The following is a 20040-nucleotide window of genomic DNA, read 5'->3' on the forward strand; positions in this document are numbered from 1 at the left end:
TAAATAAACATTAAAAAAAATTTTAAATGAAATAAAATAAGATAAACCTTCAAGAGAACTCATGTATACAAATGAGTGTTTCCCTCTAAGCAATCACTCGGGGAGGCCATATCAATACCAATGATGCTATCATTCCCAAGAACATTTTGAGAAATCTCCTTTTGTAACTAGTTTATTCAAGATGGTAAATCTTCAGGGACATTTTGTTGTTTTTCCAAAAAAAATATATCTGACCCATCTTGGTCATCTGTTTTATTCACCGTATTTGACTGTCAGTGACATTTGGCTAATTGAAAAAATCAAATCCACCCTCAAAGAATGAAATCTGTCTAACAAACGGGCAATTTTTTAAAAATTTATTTCAGAGAGAGACAGAGAGAGCACACAAGTGGGGGAGAGGGGGAGAAGGAGAGAGAAAGAATCTTAAGCAGGCTCCACACACTCACTGTGGAGCCATTTGTGGGGCTCGATCCCACAACCCTGGGATCATGACCTAAGCCAAAATCAAGAGGCAGACATTCAACTAACTGAGCCACCCAGGTGCCCATCAGGCAAAAACTTTCCTGTTCCAAAAAGTTTTCAGCATTGGGCCTATCAATAGAAAATACAATTTTAAAATGATCAGTCTTTTAAACATCACATGTAAAATACCTGTTGGAAGGACAGAGCCAAATTCATTGCCATAATTAATTATGAGAAATCAAACAATGAAAGCTCTTGTCACACCCAGAGAGTTTTATTAATGAAATACTGACTGATTGCTTATTTTGTACTGATTTTTTCAAATTTTTATTAAAAAAAAAAGTAATAGACTCACAAGAATTTGCGAAAATAGCACGTGAAGTTCCACATTCTCTTTGCTCAGCTTTCTCCAATGGCAATATTTTATGGAATTGCAGTACACTATCAAAACCAGGAAAGTGATGCTGTGTAACACTGTTAAGTAGGTTATATAAGAAGGCTTTATGATGTTCGTGTGTGTGTAGTCCTATGCAATTTTATCCCATGTACAGATTCATGTAACCACGATAATCAGAGTACGGAACTCTTCCATCACTACAAAAAGAACCCCCTCTTGCCACCCTTTTATATATGGACCCTTCCCTGATTTCCCTGTTGTAGGCAACCACCAATCTGTTTCCCTCTTGACCGTTTCGTCATTTCAATAATGTTATACAAATCATATCATACAGTAACCTTTTGACATTGGCTTTTTCACTAAGCATAATGCCTTTGAAATCCAGTTTGTTGCATGCATTAACACTTTATTCCTCTCTGACGCTGAGTATTCTTCCATTGTATGAACATCCCAGAGATATTCACCCATTGAAGGAAATGTAGATTGTCTTTATTTTATTTTTTTGTATAACAAATAAAGCTGCTATGGACATTTTTAAAGATTTTTCTGTGAACATAAACTTTCATTTCTCTGGGATAATGCCCTAGAGTATGTGTGCTAGGCTGTATAGTATGTACATATTTAGTTTGTAAGTAACTGATAGACTATTTTCCAGAGTAACTGTACCATGGTATATTCATACCAGTAACGTATGAGAGATCCAATTTCTCTGCATCTTCACCAGCAATTGATATTATTGCTATTTTTTACTTTAAGTGTGTAGTTCCCTTTAGTTTTTTATTTAAAAAAATTTTAGTATTTATGAGAGACAGAGAGAGACAGAGCGTGAGTGGGGGAGGGGCAGAGACAGGGAGACCAAATCCAAAGCAGGCTCCAGACTCTGAGCTGTCACCACAGAGCCCAATGCCGGGCTTGAACCCACGGACTGTGAGATCATGACCTGAGCTGAAGTCGGACGTTCAACCGACTGAGCCACCCAGGCGCCCCAGGAGTTCTCTTTCTCATTTTCAGAAATTACTGGTCCAGTTTATATGACTGGTACTATCATAATTCAGGAGGGATAACTTTGTCTTCTAAATGGCTTCCTGAGTATGAACTTCTAGATTCATTTTATATTTATATTAATTTTTAGATTTAAGATCATAAAAATATGTTTTCTCTACTTCAAATTAACCTGTGTCCAGCAATAAGCAATCGAAACCTCACTTCAGTCACTTCCACTTGGTCTGGTAATTTCTCCCATGGCACAAACATACCCATACCTAAAAATGCTGTCTTTCCTGGGAAAAAAATCCTACTAGCTGCACTGTCTTGCTTTTACTGGGGGAGGAGAGCACTGGTTGCCTCTGGTTGAATTCATGAGAGAGCTGGCTTTGTGGCTGGATTGCTGGGGATGCTGGGAGAGAGCAAGACAAGCAGAATTCTGCAGGTTTGCTGTGCTTCCTTCATTTCCAGAAAATAGCTTTTCTCTGGTCAACGTTAACTGGCCTATATAATGATCCATAAAAAAAAAAAAAAGAGTATAGACTGCTAAGTTAGTTGCAAAATGAACACTTTACTTCAAACAGAATTCAAAGTGCACTTGACAGGCTGTTTCATTAAGTACTTGCCTGTCTAAGGTAGAACAAACTAGATGTAATTCACTTTTCCCCTCAAGTTCATGCCATTCTTTGTGAAGAGGCCCAAAGTACTTACTTACTACTAGTATTAGGGGCTAAAACAGCAAGTAGGAAATAGAATCCAATCACAAAAGCAGCATATGGCTTCTGCTCTCCTTACACGTACCCACAACTGCACACCGAAAATTACGTACCTGAACGTTACTACAGTTAAAACACTTCATCATATTTATTTACTTCCTTGTAATTGTAAAATTACCTCTGCTGGTTGATAATGATGTGTTTTGGTGGCTGTTGGGAGTTTTGGGGAAGAAAGAGTGTTTGTTTTTAATTTAATTTTGTTTGGTTTTAATTTCAGAGTAGGGTAAAACTTTCTAGTCTGCCCACGCTTCCTGACCTATACAATTTGACTTACCATTTATATTGTCTTATAAATAAAAGTTTGAACAGATGAATCTCAAAAACTTGCTGATGCGTAAGAGAAGCCAAACAAAAGACCACTATACACTGTGTGACTCCACTGATAAGAAGCTTGAGAACATTTAAAACTAACCTATGGTCACCTTTTGGGATGAGCACTGGGTGTTGTATGGAAACCAATTTGACAATAAGTTTCATATATTGAAAAAATAAAAAAAATAAAAATAAATAAATAAAACTAACCTATGGTGATAGGAATGAGCATGGTGGGTGGGGGTAGGGTAGTAGTGACTGGAAGCAAGCATGGAGAAGTTTTCTGGGATGGTGAAAGTGTTCTGCAACTTGATCTAAGTAGTGGTTACACAGGTGTGTGTGTGTGTGTGTGTGTGTGTGTGTGTGCACGCGCGCACACAATCACCTGTGTACACACACAAACTTCACCAAGTTGAATGCTTAGGACTTGAGCACTTTACTACAGAATTCTTTAATTAAAACATAAATTAGCAACTGAAATGAAAGAATAAGAGGCTTGATGATAAAAATCACAGAATAGATTTTGGTTTTTCATTTCAAAGACTCCAAAATTTTTTTAATTTTGCAAATTATAATTTTCCTCAATGCAAGTGAGCCATGCTTCTCATCTCTTTCTTCTTTTCTGCCTCTCCCAGCTTCTTAACTAGTTAGATTTATGTTGCTAAGTCATGCATATTGTAACTGTTAAATTAAAATATTGTGAAGTGGGGTGTGGAAGCAATAAAACTCTATTAAGATCCGTTTAGGCCTTTAAAAATTCCATGATTCCTTTCACTCACATGACATCTTTCATTCCTCTTTTTGAAGTTTGGATCCAAGGAATTTTGCATGCTGTGGGCTGGCATTTAGTTAATAGCATCTTTAGCTGAGGTTCCATTTTCTAAATTAACAAGATCAAGAACAGTGACCTGATATTTCTTTGTACATCTGGCTCTTTTCCAAAAAGGAGGATTAGGGAGCAAAAGATAGAGAAAGTGAGAAAGTGAGGAAGGAAGGGAGGAAGGAAGGGAGGGACCAAAGGAAGAAAAGAAGGAAGGAAGAAAGGAAGGAGGAGAAAGAGAGAGAGGGAGGAAGGAAGGGAGGGAGTGAGGAAATCTAACCATTTTGGTCACCTTTATTCTAGGGCAGAATGGGTCTCAAATTTTTTGTTAAATATCACATTTTTTACCGTCTAACAAAATGTACAAACAACCTCACACACATACACACAACCTGTAGTTGCAATATACCTTCTATTTCTCATTTCTCTTGTTTCCCTAACTTCTTGTGCTTGAATCCATGAAAAAAAATAATAATAAAGAAAAGAATTTCCATATAAACCATAGGGATAGAATCAACTGCTTGCTTAAGGAGTTGAGCCAAGTCAGGTTTAACTTCTTAAAGACTATTTGGAGATGGGCAAAGAGGGCAGAAAGAAGGCTGAAAAGTAGGGGAAGAATCTGTCTAGGCACGTAGTACGTGCTCAATACATATTTCTTTAGAAAAAGACCAGTGACAAACAAATACAAATTATTTATGCAAGTAAAGAACTGCTACAGCAAAGTGTGAGATCAAGACAGTGGATCAGGAGGGCAGCTGACACCCCCATTCCCAGATGCTCCACTTGGAAATTTCATGTTTAAAAACTGGGTGGGGAGATGTAAGACCAAGCTATTCATAGGCAATGTGAGAAATAAGGAGAGACAGATGGGGAGAAAAATATGGAGCTTACCGAAAGCACAGGGGTGCTTTCCAAGCCGGGAAGAGGGAACTAGGAGCCTCTTTCCACTTGGCTGCCCCCAACTTCTCTGCTGTGCTGCGCATTCTAACGCAGTTGGCTGAGCCTTCGGCGTGGGACGCGGGCGAAGGGGCTAGGGACGGGTGGGAAAGCAGGGCCGGGCAACAGGTGGGGACGTGGTGGACTTTTGTCTCCGGGAAGGAAATCGGCTGCGCTGAAAGGGCGGAAAGCAGTGGCGTGCAGGACTCGAGTCTGCGGGGTCCCGGGCGTCGTCGCCATCACCCCGGGCTTCTCTAATTAGAGAAGGGATGCAGGGTGGCATTAGTTCCCAAACGTTTTAATCGAGCCTCTTTTCAATGGCCAGGGATAAATGTAGCCACTGTTACTCTGTGCTGAATGGGTCGCAAAGGCTCCCGCCCGGCCCCCAGCGTGGCCATTCAGGGTTCTTTTCACAGCCTCTAAGCGTTTCAGTCCCCGGGCCTAGCGACACTCCAGAGCTCTCCTAATTAGTCTAATTAGAAAGGTGGATTGATAAATGGAAGGAAGACAGAGTTGGGTTAGGAAGATGCTCAATGCTGCCAATCTCGGCTGGGTCGTCGCTTATTCTCTCCGGAAAGAAAAGAGCGCAAAAAAGGAGGTTGGAGCCGGAGCCCGCCCGCCCGCGCGAAGGCTCGGCTCTGGCCGGATCCGCGGGCCGGGCGGTCCTTGACCCCGCGCTTCCCGCCCACCGCCCGCCGGAGCCCCGCAGCGGGCACCACCGCTTCCCTTAGGAGCGCGTCATAGCCGCGGCCTTCCAGCCTCCGCCGCGCAAGACCCGGAGGAAGGACAGCGGACGAGCGGCGCACAGCCTCCCGCCTCAGGCCGGCGCCTCTCGGCCCCACCGGGTCCCGCGGCCACCCCTTCCTCGCCGGGAAAACCGTGCGGAGGCGCGGCCTGCGTGGCGCAGCTGCGGGACCCGCGAGGGTAGCGACTGGAAGCTCCGCGCGGGGCCTCTGCGTCCGGCCGCGCCACGTGGCCGCTCCCGCGCCCTCCCGCCACCGGCCATGCGTGTCGTGTGAGAAACGCCTCATCCCGATGTAGCCGGCACCCCAAAAAGGAAGTAACTTTGGTTTGGGGACGAGGCTTCACTGCGCGCCGCTGCCGGGCGTCGGGCGGTGTGCGTCCGAGGTTTCCTTGCGGTTCTCCGGAAGCAGGCCCCTCACCCGCGCCGCCGCCCTCGGGGTCCTGGGCGCGGCCGCGCGCGCCGGGACGCCGGGCACGGACCGGCCTCCCGGCCCCGCGCATTCCTGCGCTCGCGCGGACGGCGGGAGGCCGGGAAGGGAGCAGTGCGGGTGGCTTCAAGAACACTGAACCTTTAATTGGGCTATAAATCAGGCAGGGGAGTGCGGTGGAGTTTGTGCAGGTGTAAAAACAGAGGGGAAAGCCCGGGCCGAGCAGCCACAGCGCCCGGGCAGGTCAGAACCTCCAGCAAACTAACATCTTGATAAGTCCGCTGACAACAAAATAAACAGTGGAGAGGGCCGGGGAGGCGGGGAGCGCTGTCAGCCGCGGTCCGCGCGCAGCAGCACAGAGGCTGTCTGCTAGGGGAAAGCAGGCCTCTCTTGGTTTTTGTCTGGGGCTTTGGCGGGGCGGGGGGGGGGGGGGGGGCCGGGCGGGCTAGGGAGGAAGGAGAAGCAAAATTCTCTCCCTTCTCGCCCTCTGGATTTCAGCATCGCATCTTAATGGACAGAGGGCCCCGGGACTGTTAGACGGTGAAGGTTTGGGGAGTGCGCGCTGCCTCACCGACTGCCGCTACGTCCGGGTGCCTGAGCTGTCGGCGACCGCGGGCCTGGCCGTGGCTCGACGGACGCGCGGCCCTGTGCGATCGACAACGGGTCTCTGTGCCCCCTCCCAGACGCGGCGCCACCGGGAGACGAGCCACCGGCTCCGGCTTCATTTCAACGACTGACGTTGGGAAAACACTGCCGCGCCCCTGGCCCAAGGAGGTAACACACCAAGTAGAAAGAGCGATCAAAAATTAATTCGGTGCACTGCTTGGGAGCAAAACCCTGTCAAAACCTTATCGAGACGTTGGCACAAGCAGCAAACGGATTCACAGGCAAAGGAAAACAATACAAGTCTCGTTAGATCGTTTTTCTGGACATTGTTTAAAGTCTGAAAGGGACCAAATCGTTTCAAAATGTTGCCAGTAAAAATTATCCTATGTGGAATGCAACTAATCCTTTTAGGTTCCTGTCAACTGTTTCCACAAAAGGAATCCGATTTTTCAAATCAAAGATCCAAAAGTCTTTGGGGAGAGATTTATTACATGCCAGAGCTTTAGTTACAGAATAGAGTTACAATAACAACTCGCACCCACCAACTCCCTAAAATAAGGGATCCCTTCCCAGATAATCCTAAAGAAGTGTGGGGGATGGCTTGCTGGAGCCCTGCTATGTATTGGGGGAGGGGAGGGAGATGGAGGGGAAGAGGAGGAAAGCTAAGAAATCTTAAATTCCTAACATAGGAAAACAGAACACAGAGTGCCTCAGCATTTTATCTTTATCCTCTCTACCCCTGGTAACTTTTGAAGAAGAAAACAAAACCCAAACTTGGTGACTTGCCCTCCCAGTTCCTTGGTGATGACAACTTAAAGGTGAGGTTAATGCTTGAACTGACTACGGAAAAACTCTGGGGTGCCTAGGCACCCCCAGTGGTGTGGAATCTGGACTCTCTGGGTTTGCATATTGATGTGTCTACAATTTCTGCAAGTGGAAAAATATTTATTTTAAGGTTTGTAAAAGAATACAAGAAAAATAGACTGTGTTTTATTTTTTTTAATTTTCTTTGATTTGTAATAAAATGGTTAAGCATGTGAAAAAAAAAAGGGTCCGAGGGTTTTTCACTGTGATTCTATTTAACTCTTCACAAACCCATGTGAACATAAACTCATTCCATGTAGGTCACAGTCTCAGTTCACAGGACTATGAGCATTTTGTGATGTGCGCCTCCTCCCTTTAATTTCTTCTTCTCTTCACAGAGAAGAAATAGTGGCTGAGGATACCACTACTAGGTGATCTATTAGTAAAAAGCCTTAAAAACTTGGGAGGAAACTCAAATTTATATTTATCTGCACGGAGGAGTTTGGCACTCCAAACCACATGGACACTTAATATGCTTTAGGTGTTTTGTGAGTAAACTGCCAAACTAGAAAGATACTGTCAATAACCAGACAACCTCTGTTTCGTTTACAGACTACCAAGTTTGAAAGAGTTATGTTAAATGAAAAAACTGAAAGAAAATTATCTTCCTACTCTTCCCTCCACCTTGCTGTTTTCCTGCTGCACTGGCTTGCTCCTCTTGTTCCACGAGTGTATGCTTATGTGGTGGCAGGAATTCTTTCATTTAACGTGGGAATAAAGGGATTTGCAATGAAGCAGGTGCTCAATAAATACTGCAGACTAATCCCACTTTACCAAGGCTTAGAGGTTAAAGAGATGATCAGTAGATACGCAACTAGAGAAAAGAAATAGAGCAAGAGACTAGAAGAGTGGATTTAAAGCACTACTGGTTTGTTTATTTTAGAAGGGAGGAGACAGTCATCTCTACAAATACACAACTGGCCGAAGAGAAAACACAAGGCCATCTCTTCTCATTATTTCCAGAAAGGCTTAGGTAACAATTGATTTCATACATAGAGAGGGGATTTTGAAGAAAGAGGAGTTTTTACAGATAGCCAAAGATTTCTCTTAAGTAATTTAAGAATTTGGGTCTCCTCCAAAGTTTAGAAGTCTTACTTTTTATTTCCGGGAAGAATAAGGAGGTCGGAAAGAAGCCTTAGAGGAATCATCAATCTATACAATTGTATAGGTTTTATGTTCTCCAAAATATGTTCCCATAAATGGTCTTATTGTAGTCTCACAACCTATCCTCAAGCTCCCCAAAACTACAAATGAGTGTAAAAACTGATCTAACATTTAGTTTCAAACTAGTCTTATTTATTCTGTTGTGGGATTTGGAGAATTTTTTGGTTTGTGTTCCCCCCCCCTACTTCATAGTCAATCATTAAAAATCTCATCATGGTAATTTTCATATATATGAAGCTTTGCATTAAAATGGTACAAAGCAGAAATAGAGAACCAAGTTGTTTTTCATTCATAATAATACTTCATTGTTGACATTTCAGAAAATGTGTTGTGTCCTTTTATTGCTGAAAATCTCTGCCTTTTACTTATATTAATGGGAATTCCGAAACAAGTGTATACAGAGGCTTCTGCTTTCGGCCATAACTAATATGTGCCACTGCTGTGTCTTTACTAGTCTGTTATTAATCAGTCAGTAGTTGCAAATAAGAGAGAACCCTCAATTTGTGCCTGGCTCCCTCTGGGACAGAGAGGGCCAGGCAAGGCCCCAGGGCCTCTGATCCACCACCTTGGGCCTGCCCAGAACCTCCCCTGGTGCTCAACAGACTCACTGGGCCTATGGACACATTCCATATATAGCTTGCATTCTTAACACATTAGACAGATTCTCCTTTAACTGTAAGATCCTAAATGCAGGGAAACACCCCAATGAAAAATCAAGTCAGTTTCAAAAAAATAACAAAAATAATCTCCCAAACTGTCTCCTGATTTCAAATTCAGGACCAGAACTTTCCAGGTTCTCTAAATATTAACTGCCTGCTTTTATTCCTGAAATGGGATTTTGTTATCTTTTACAGTGTAAAATCTAAAAGAAGAACTGTTTCTGGTTTTACAAAAATACTCCTCTAGAAAATCAATGTTACCTTCCATTAAGCACTGTCCCTTGAAAAGACCACTATAAACACTGTCCTTTACAGTCTGCAGCTCACTGTTAGGTGCAATCCTTGCACTGACTCCAGCTTGGATGTTCTCATAAGGGACAAAGCATTGGCCCCAACAACTGCCCGAGGAGGCTAGGGTTTAATAATGCTTCTGGTGGCAACTGGCAAGGATGCTTTGGCATCAAGAAAAAGATGTGATTCCAGCAGGTGGTCTGGAATTCCCTCCCCGCCTAAGCATTTTAGGGAAACCTCTGGCCAGGCAGTTCTGAGCTCCAGGTGGGATTGTCCCTCAGGAGGCTCCAATGCAGTGGATTAATTGTGCAAGGGCTAAAAGGACTGGCTTAGCCCACATCATACACAGCTGTTCAAAGACAGAAAAATCTTCAAGAGTGTGTCTGGACAGAGGGGAGAGGGTACATTCTGAGAAAAGTGATTTTCTTTCTCATTAAATGTTAAATCAGTTGATCTGACTCTTACATATTCTTTTTTTTTTCCACTTAGAGACAATATGACCTTAAGTGTGGTTCTAAAGACCTGCTTAGCAAAATTTCTGTCAGTGTGGCAGAATTTCAACCATTAAAAATTAGGGAGAAAAGCAGAGGAAATGGGCAAATAGTACAAAGGTGAAAAGGTGAGGTAGGTTTGTGTGTGTGTGTGTGTGTGTGTGTGTGTGTGTGAGTGATACTTTAAGGGAGATTGCTAATGCACAAAAGATTGGAAGAGTGCTGTCATGTGGCACTAGGTAGAGGAAGCTGACATTTCTGAAATAACTTGACTAGAGATTGCAAATGTATCTACATGAAGGGGCTGGGGTATCTCCTGAGTAGAGGAAGGAGGGAGGAGGATCTAGCAAGGAAGCAAAAAGCGCATAAAAAACAAATGGCTCTTCTACACAGTGACCTCTAAGGCAATTGCCCTGCCACAGTGGGTGTTTAATAAATCACAATGACGGCCACAAAGTGGCAGTGTGATGTGAAGGGCATAAAATGGGATTTAAATACTGAAGTCCCAGTAGCTGTGACCTTGGGCAAGTCATTTCATATCTTTTCAACCTTAATATCCTTATTTGTAAAATGAGATCAGTAATAATTCTTGTTGTCACTATTTCAGTGTGGTTGAGAGAAATATTAATGAAAATCCTTTTTAAACGCTAATGTGTGCTGAGGGTAATGACTGGAATAGATGGGCGGTTCCTAAGGAACTGGTGATACCCGCTTCTTGATCTGATGCTGGTTGCAAGGGTATGTTTGCCTTGTGAAAAGTCATTGAGATTTGTGCATTTTTCTGTATGTGTATTGTACTTCCTAAAATGTTTACTTTTTAAAAGTGAGAATAGCTCAAAATGGCTTTTAAAGTCAGGATGATGATGATAAAGAGCAGGAAATGATAAGTGTGGGCCAGAAACTCAGAGGCTTTATCTCATTTCTCTTCTGAGCCATCTTACCACACCTGGAGGCTCAGAACTCAAAAAGGGAATTGATGATAATAATCCATTATTTTCTATGTGTGTTTACTTGTTACTGAATAGTGTTTTCCTGGTAAAGAAGCAAGAGGAATGAACCAAGAAGCTTCCTGCGTGCCAGAGTGGTCAACAATAAAAAGAAAAGAGCCCAAGCTGTTCACGTCAAGGGAAAGATGTGATTAGAGAGATGTGACATGCAAAGAAATTATCTGAAAAGTGAATTCAGTTGGGAAAGTACAAGTCCCAAAGAGCCATGAGCAGCTGGTCATGATCAGATTCTCCATCTTCCTGTCAAATGTAATCGTATCCAAATTGGCAGGGTATTTATTGCTAAAGTCGAAGGGCCAGATTTTACACTAAACATATTTACACATTTACATTCGTGGCCCTATAAACAGTCCACATTTCACTGGCCGTGACATCAAACACATTTACCAACAAAAAGCATATGCCTAATTACAAAATCATAGGGGAGAAGAGAGGCAAGTGGCAGCTGATGGGCAATGAGCGGTCATGCCTGTGTGTGTGTGTGTGTGTGTGTGTGTGCGCACGCGTGTGTGTGTGTGTGTGTGTGTGTGTGCGTGAGTGCGTGTGGCCCAGCTGCAACACCAGGAAACAGGGAGAGACAGGAATGGATGCTGACAATGCCGGGCCCACTTTACTTATCCTCTGCTTCCCAGGCCGTTCCTTGTCTGGTTCAGTTCTAAAGGGGGCAGGGGATCCCTGGCACGCCAATGTGTCCTGCGGTCATCCCCTTGAAGGATCCCAGAGAGACCATAGTGACTGCTGGGCAGATTTCTGATTTGGATTGAGTTTGATGTAGATACGAACTTAAAGTTGTCCCCACATGACTTTTCTCAGTCAGTAATAAAAATAAGTGTGAGCAAAATGTGTAGCCAGCAGAAAAATTTTAAACGAAAACTAGAGTCGTTAACTCCTGGCTCTGGGTACTAAGATCTGATCCTTACTCATCTATAGCAGTTATAATAACACAGTTAGCTGCTCCAAGCTTGGTCTTTGGTCAAGCAAGGAAATCAGAGCCACCAGGGCCAGAGAGAGAAAAACAAAACAGGCACAGCCGCTGGCCTCAGACAGCCTTTAATAAATGACACAGGCTGGTAGTCCATCAAAATAATCACCTTCCATCAGAAAAAACACCTCCCCCAGCTCTCTCAGAGGACAGGGTACAGGAAGGAATGGTGGGCTTTCAAAAAAAAAAATAATAATAATAAAACCTGAAAGGCTGAAGCTTTTCCCAAATGGATGCTTATTACATTCACTGTAAGAATTTTGATAGTAAATATACCCCAAATACAGTTCCACCAGCAGAAAGTTTGGGCAGGAAAGGCCCACTGAGTAGGGGACCGGGAAGGAGAGCTGAGCAAACATCCAGATGCCTCAGTGAGAGAAAATGGGAGAGGTTCTGATCATTTTTTCCTTCCCCTCCCCAGTTTCTTTTTCTTTTCTTAAGAGGAAAGGAAGTGGCTCTTAAATAAATGCACAGGATGCGGACGGAGAGGAAACATGTTGTTGAGCAGAAGCGCTAGCTTCTTATTTTAAAGAAATAAAATAATTACCCAATAGAGAAAAAAAGAAATCAACCAAGAAACGATCTAAGGTCATGACATCATGTGTGGTACAAGGAGCAATTCAATCCATAAGGGCTTCATTACCCCGGCAATAGATAACATTTGGCTAAATCTAGCTGCAGAGTAAATCTCCGCAGCACAACAGAGCCCTGAATGGAGAGGCTCCTTTTTGTGTGGTCCTTCTCCGGGAGCTGCCTGAACCATTAGCCCCAATATATCCCTCTCCCTATTAACTGCAATTCCCTCCCGACTGAGCTTCGGTCATTTGTCTCCAGGCTCTACGGGGGCGTTTGATGAGCAGAGAAACAAGGCGAAGGGGAGAAAAGCGTCGGGTTAATGAGTTGTAGCAAATCCACACTTTGTAGTTGGGAGGAGGAGAGCTGGTGGCCAATGTTTGTCCAACCGGTTTATTTTTCGAGACCCAGCCTATTGAGGAAGGCTTGTTCAAGCAAGCTTCGTCCTTACAAACACACAAACATCCTTCTGTTTGCCTTCAAAGAAAAGAGGACCAGAGCTGGATTTGCATGCGAATGAGGAGCCCCGGGAGGAGACGTCCTTGCCCATCAAAGGCCTCCGTAGCCCGGCAGCCCCGCGGCCTTTGTTCCAGCACCTGCTCGTCCACTCAGCCAACCGGGCGAGCCTCGCGTTCCCGGCCGCCCGGTAGTCCGCCACCGCTCACTCCCTGCCCGGCTCGCCGCCTTCGCTTCCCACTATCTCGTCCGTCTCCGGGCCAGCAACACCTACCGTGGAAGCCCAAACCCGGAAGGTGATGAAGCAAAACGCGACAGTGAGCAGGCCGGTTGAGCTTACTTTTTCTTAGGGTTCAGGGGCGCACCACAGGCTTGCGGTCTCTCTAGCTGGCTTGGGTGATGCGGGACCCCACCTCCAGACGCCAAAGGAGGCCAGCGCTGAATTGCACAGTGCCTTGTTACCATTCTCTTAAAAGCGCGGACAACCTGGGGGCGGGGGAGGGGGTAGAGTCCGTCCTGGCACTTTTTAGAGTTGCGGGAATTTGAACAGAGAGAAGGAGTAGCTGGGATTCCCCGCTGTTCGGGACATCCAAGTATCATGCAAATAATAGTAATACCCATGGCCCCGTTCTTTCACTCTCTCCTCCAAATGACTTTCAGCTCTAAGTTTCAGATCTGTGACTTACAGAAGGCTGCGAGGCATGCGAGCGGTGCCTGGGCCGTCTGGGTTCCGCCTGCTAACTCGTCTCCACCCCGGGCAGCTGTGGCATCTGGACGTTCTCGGTTCCAAAGTCCTCTCTCTTAGCCGTGCTAGGGCAAACGTAACTTTTGTATATAAGATTTTAATCTAACAATATTTCAGTTTGTATCTATATACTTAGTAGTAAACTATGAGGGTATGTTTAAACTCTTAATCTATTCCAAATATTTGATAGGAAAAAAACCCAGAACTTAATTTTTGAGGCTGTGAGAGTCCATTTTTTCCCCTCCCTAAAAGGGGACAAGAGGACAGGGCATCAAGAGTGAATGTCACTGCAAAAATATTGGCCTATAAGTCAGTCTTCGTTAACTTGATTGGTTAGTTGTGCAGATCTTCAGGTATATACCTGTCCAGATTTTTTGAAAAATACCTTAATAAACATATTCAACCTCCTCTGCAACTCACTAATATTATTTAAATTACATATTACATATGCTTTACTTTTATTTGGAGCCTACGATAACATCTATAGTCATCAAAACTAGAGACTCACGTTTTTTCAAAGAACTAGAAATTGCCTGCAACACGTAGTTATTGAAAACACTTAAAGTTTGAAGATAGCCTAAGTCATGAAAATTGTATAAATACCTCAATAAACACCTGATACATTTTCATTTTTATTCTTAGTGTGTACTACCCTAAAATTGAAGATTTCTCTTACATACCTTAAGTTACACATTTAAATTAGAATTTCAATGTTAAGTTTGCCTTTTAGAATAAAAATTTCCTTATTCAATTCCTGAAATCCCTTCTGTCAGGAGAGTGGTGGTTTTAAACCCTAGAGCTTTCAAATACAATTTATTTTATATGTGTAAATATTCAGGACTTCAAAGCTACTTAAGTGTTGATCATCTCTAAAAATTTTAAACTAAAAGTTACCTATTTGCTTGTGTTGCTTTCATTACAATATAATGTGTTGCAGAGCTTTTACAGATATATGCAATATTGTGCTCAAAAGCGAGTGGAAATCAAATGAAGTGGGAAACTGACAAATAAAGTTCCATAAAATTATCTGAGGGTAACTGTGGCATTAATTTTAAATAGCCTCAATGCTCTTCAAAATGGGATGGAATGAGATTTGAAAATGTATACCAAAGTAACTTCTTCAACTTGTAATCATTTAGAAGTAGTTTCTGGTTTCTTGCAATAGCTTTGACCTAGGAAGTATAACTGAAAAATCATGGCATGATGCTTTTGTTAAATTCTCTTTGAAAATAAAATGTCCTATTCTATATTGGGTTCCTACACAACTCCCATAGAAACTTCCTTAACAAAAGAGAAAATAAACTAAGCAGGGGACGACTGAAGCCAACTTTTTGGTGGATTTTCTTTGAAAATTAAGCATTTTATTTCTGAAAAAGTGTAAAAATCTTACATTAGAATAGTACAATAATAATTGCCAGTAAAATTTACAATACTCCTTGTAAAGAATACGCAGTAAGTACAAAATAAAAAATCCGCATGTCTATTATGATACAAAACACAGGTTAAAATAAGAAATGATAATTTTGACTTTTTTTCCTTGTGTAAACATGTTAATCATTTTTTCCTTTTCATGAAAAAGTACACCAGACAAGTGTCCTCAAATAAAAACTATTGCTTCGCTGGCACTCTTCAGGACCTTTACTGTTTGTGTATCATTCTTTTGAACATTACTGATATTTTTAACGCCTGGACCTGAGAATCTCTAGACCTCAAAAAGGCTTAGATTTTTTAGAGAAACGTTTCCCACAAGTCAAGGAAGCCCCTTGTGCCTAGGCCAAGGGAGTGCCCCCACCAGTACCCTCTTCCTCCGCACCCCGGGTCGGGGCCTGCAGCATAGGGCGACTTTGCATAAATAGAGGGACCCGCAGAGCCAAAAAGCGCGTCCCCGCTGCTGCCAAACTCAGTCTTGTCTGAGAGTCCCAAGCGGCGAAAATGGGGGCGCGAGGTCGGGAGGGGCCGCGCCGGGAAAAGTGTACCAAACGCCAAACCAGCAAGATGAAAGAAAAAAAAAAAAAAAAAGAGCCGGGATTCCTACCTTCTCTTTCCCAAGCGCGCTAACATAGCGTTATTAACAATTTGAAATCCTAGCAGTAAAGTTCTCGACACTGGACAGGGCAGTCCCTTGGTGCAGAGTCCCCAGCGCGGCGGACGAGGAGACCGAGGAGGCGGCGGCGGCCGCGGCGGCCACGAGGGAGCGGGTGAGCGCGGCGGCCGGGCCTACGGCCGCCTGAGCCGCGCAGCCGCCGCCGCCGCCGCCGCCGCCGGATCCCGGCGCGGGCGCGGACGGGGTCCCCGCAGAGGGTGAAGGCGAGGCCTGCACGGCGACGGCTGCTTGCGCAGCGGCGGCGGCGGCGGCCGGGCCCAGGCTGCCTCCGATGATGCTCTCGATGGAGAAGGGCGAGCGCGCCAGCGCCGAGGCGCCCGGGCCGCCGGCCTTGGCAGCCGAGGCCTGCAGGGGGGCGGGCAGGGCGGCGCCGAGCGGGTGCGGCCGGTAGCCGAAGGCGGTCCGGGCCAGCTCCGCGGCCGCGCCGTGCGGCGGCGGGGGCGGCGGGGGCGGCGGGGGCGAGTGCGGGTGGAAGGCGGCGGCGGCGGCGGCGGCCGCGGCGGCGGCGAAGAGGGCCGAGGGCGGCGCGTAGGGCGGCAGCTGCAGGCCGTAGCCGCAGCCGTAGGGGCCGTAGCCGTAGGCGTGCGGGGGCGGCGGGGGCGCGGGCGGGAAGAGCGCCGCGGCCGCCGCGGGGTCGCCCGCGCCCGCCGCGCCCCCTGCGCTGCGCAGCAGCAGCGACTCGGCGGCCGCGGCGTTGGGCGGGAGCAGCGGCTGCCGCTTGAAGCGCTTCCTCCGGCGCAGGAAGCTGCCGTTGTCGAACATGTCGGCGGACTCGGGGTCCAGCGTCCAGTAGTTGCCTTTGCCGGGGTTGCCGGGCTCGCGGGGGATCTTGACGAAGCAGTCGTTGAGCGAGAGGTTGTGGCGGATGCTGTTCTGCCAGGCGGGGAACTTCTCCCGGTAGTAGGGGAAGCGGCCGCTGATGAACTCGCAGATCTCGCTCAGCGTCAGCCGCTTCTTGGGGCTCTGCAGGATGGCCATGGTGATGAGCGCGATGTACGAGTAGGGCGGCTTCACCAGGGGGTTCTTGGCGCCGCCGCCCGCGGTCCCGCCGCCGCCGCCGCCGCCCGCGCCCGAGCCCGCGCCGCCGCCCCCGCCGGCCCCGGCCCCCGCCACTGGGGCTGGGCCCGGGGGCGCCGGGGAGGCCACTGAGCGCGGGGCCAGCAGGATGTCATCGTCGTCGTCCTCCTCCTCCTCCAGGTCCTCCAGCTCGTCCTCTCCGGCGTAGGAGCGCCGCCGCCGCCGCCGCTGCGCGGGGACCGCCAGGCGGGACACGCCGCCGCTGCCCTCGTCGTCGTCCTCTTCCTCGTCGTCTTCGTCCTCGCCCTCCCCTACCACGTCGATGTCTGTCTCCTCCGCGAGGCCGGAGGCATCGGACATCTCCGTGCTCAGGGTCATAGCTGTAGCGCGGCAGCGGCGAGGCGGCGCATAGGGGCGCCGGGCTCCGGGCTCCCGCCGCGCCCCAGCCCGGGTCCCGGGCGGCGGGCCCGGCACGGGGGCGCCACGCTGGGGGCGCCGCCGCCGCTGGAGCTGCGCGGGAGCTGCCGGGCTGCGGCAGAGGCTTTTTGCGCCGCGACTTTGTAACTCCTGCGCCGCCGCGAGAGCCGCAAGGTCTCTGCACTCGCTGGACTCCGCGCGCACCGGTCCCAGGCGGGGGGACTTGACCTTCCCCTTGCGGAGCGGGGCCTCGCACGATCAGTGAGGAGGGGGTGGCGAGGCCCCGGGCGAGCAAGTCAGAGTGTCGGGCGCCCGGGACGGTGCGGGAAGGGTGAGAGTCTAGGGACCGAGCTCGGCGAGGCGAGGGCTGAGTCCAGGAGAGGGCGGACCTTTCCTCGGCTTATAGCAGGAGGCCTGTCACATGGTGTGCACGTCAGAGCGCTACCGAGGGAAGGGAAAGAAAGCCTAGGAAATCAGCCCTGCTCGGGAGAGAAAGTTTGCCCGTAGGAGGGAGCAGCAACTGAGAAGATGGGGGGAGGAGAGAGGACCCCACCACTCTTTACTACTCCTTGTCAAAGGGGCTGGGACCCGAATTACGTGCTGGCCCGCGGTGCTCTGGACCTAGGGCCACTGCACGAGTTGGAATTCCCAGGCTCCTTCCCTTCAATTAGCCCTCAATCCTAACTTCACAAGCACTCCTGTGACGCGACAGTTTGACCAGTCAGATGGCCTGTAGGAGACGTCCAGCCCAGAGGTAACTCCCCTCCCCCAATCGTCCGAGGTGGTCCCTGGGGAATGGCTCTGAGATCTGTTGGGTTGTCCCATCTCCCCCAGATTGGGCCAGCAGCTCCCCCATCGAATCTGTAGAGAACCCCCCCCCCCAGTTTAAGCACAATAATAATTGTTTACTGACCTTTTAACCTGTCCCCTTCGGTTCTTCTCCAAAGACGTTTGTTTTCCGCCATCTGTTAATAAAAATGTGGTTAGGCTGGCGTTTTAGTCACTTATCTGCAACTGAATGCCCTAGAAACTTGACAGCTAAACTAAGCCCCTCTAATGAGAGGATCTGACAAATTTCATGGGAATAAAGAAAGTAATCATTGAATGCAGAAAAGAAATAGAAAATGTTAGTGAAAAACAAAATACATTTTTAAAAACTGCACCCTAGGAGCAACTCATAAAAAGCTCTTTCATAATGGGTAAGGGACTCTATAGTTCTTAGTAAGAGGAACATTCTAATCAACACTTCACAGTAATCTCAAAATACTTAAATAACTACAACATATACACATAATCAGGCTTAATAGGAACTATATTAATTAAAACTTTCAAACCAGCTTTAGAAATGTTTTTGGGAAACCTAAATATTTCCAATAGCTACTGCTGAAAAAGAAACGAAATAATATTTTAAAATAAGATTCAAGTTCTTTTCAACCCAATTTTCCTTTTTAGGTCACAAGGTAGTGGAAATAATTTAAATATGATATTATTTTGAGTATACCCATCTTTGTCATCAACTCTAATCATTGTGGCTGGTGTAAGAATCCCAATAGCTTGTGGAATTCACACTCACATAGCCATACTTTTTCGATATTTGCATTTCCTAAAACACTTCTATTTCAAAGTAGGGACCTGCCTCCAAATTACAGCTTTCTGATTAAAATAACCACTTGACAAAAACTAAGTATCAAAAATCAATGGCTTTTTGTAGGAACAATCATCAGCTACCTTTGTGTATATCATTTTATCCACCAGGTTTTTCACATTTTCAAACGTTTTATTACTCCCCTTATCCATCACAGAGTCTCAAAAATAAACTGTCCCCCCACCTAAGACTTATTTTAAAATCGAGTTTTTGTTGCCTAGGAGAGCTAACCACCAGTTACACTTACAAATGACCCATAAAGTCCATCATAGATCTTTGACAGATCTACGAGAACGCCTCAAATTGTAAATAAATTATTTTCCACTGAGTCTCGTTTGAAAAATGATTGAACCATTTAATTATTGTAAGGCGCTCAGCATTAACCTGAGCCAACATTAATCAGCACTATTAATCAGGCATCACATTGCTTTGTTGATGTAGCCAGGATTCCTTACCAAGGCGTTCACTTTTACATTAGGAAGTTTAAGTTTTATAAGTACCCAGTCAATAGCTAAATAAACACCATGATTTGCACTAGACTGAGGATTGGTGTGTGGCGAGGTATTTGAAGGTAAAACGGAGGGGAGGAATTTGTTCGCAGACCATTAGTTACTTTAGGTGATCAGACCCCATTCCCCTACCCTGAACTTGTCTGCCCAAGGAGGGCGCTGAGATTGACTTTGCGTTCCGTTTGTACCTTTGTCCAAAGCTCTCTCCCCGAAGGGTTAAAGGGATCTTCCCTGGAAACGTTTGAAAAACGTGGCAAATTATCTTCTGGCCACTCAAGGATAAGTGTTAGGATTTAAAGAAGGTCAGAGCTGAAGATCAACCCAGGAGGAGTGCTGCGGGGACAGTGTTAACAGAGATTTGGGTGAGCTTTATACTCGAGCCCCAGATTTGGACGTGTCACTTGCTTTGTTTGCTTTAGTGAAGCTACACTTTTGTACGCGGCCTGTAGCTCCCGGCTCTTGAAATTCCCAGAGCGCGGAAACCCAAGTGTTTCATTTCCCGCGTGGTCCTCCTTTGCGCCCCTCGTCCCCTCCCCGCGGGCGTCCCTCCCAAACGTGCTCCCAGCTCTCAGCCCCGGCTGGGGAATATCCACCGCCACGCTCTCAAGCTGGCACAAGGGACGAGAAACTATTCTGTGAGGAGGGCTGGGG

General features: G+C 46.4%; 1 protein-coding gene across 2 annotated transcripts in view; it reads right to left on the reverse strand.

Annotated features, from left to right (window-relative positions):
- Positions 1-17196, reverse strand: part of FOXD1 (forkhead box D1) — a 77334-nt gene extending 60138 nt beyond the window's left edge. Inside the window, exons 1-3 of one of the 2 annotated variants that reach the window (XM_042988242.1) lie at positions 15733-17196; positions 13639-13762; positions 12786-13222 (exon numbers count right to left, since the gene is read on the reverse strand). In XM_042988242.1, the coding sequence (XP_042844176.1) occupies positions 15766-17196 (1431 nt within the window). In that variant the 3' untranslated portion in view covers positions 12786-13222; positions 13639-13762; positions 15733-15765. Of the gene's footprint in view, positions 1-12785; positions 13223-13638; positions 13763-15732 lie in introns of those variants that run through there. The other variant, XM_042988233.1, reaches the window with a different exon arrangement.
- Positions 17197-20040: the final 2844 nt, after the last annotated feature.

This window comes from Panthera tigris, chromosome A1 (genome assembly GCF_018350195.1).
Source record: "Panthera tigris isolate Pti1 chromosome A1, P.tigris_Pti1_mat1.1, whole genome shotgun sequence".
Taxonomy (NCBI): domain Eukaryota; kingdom Metazoa; phylum Chordata; class Mammalia; order Carnivora; family Felidae; genus Panthera; species Panthera tigris.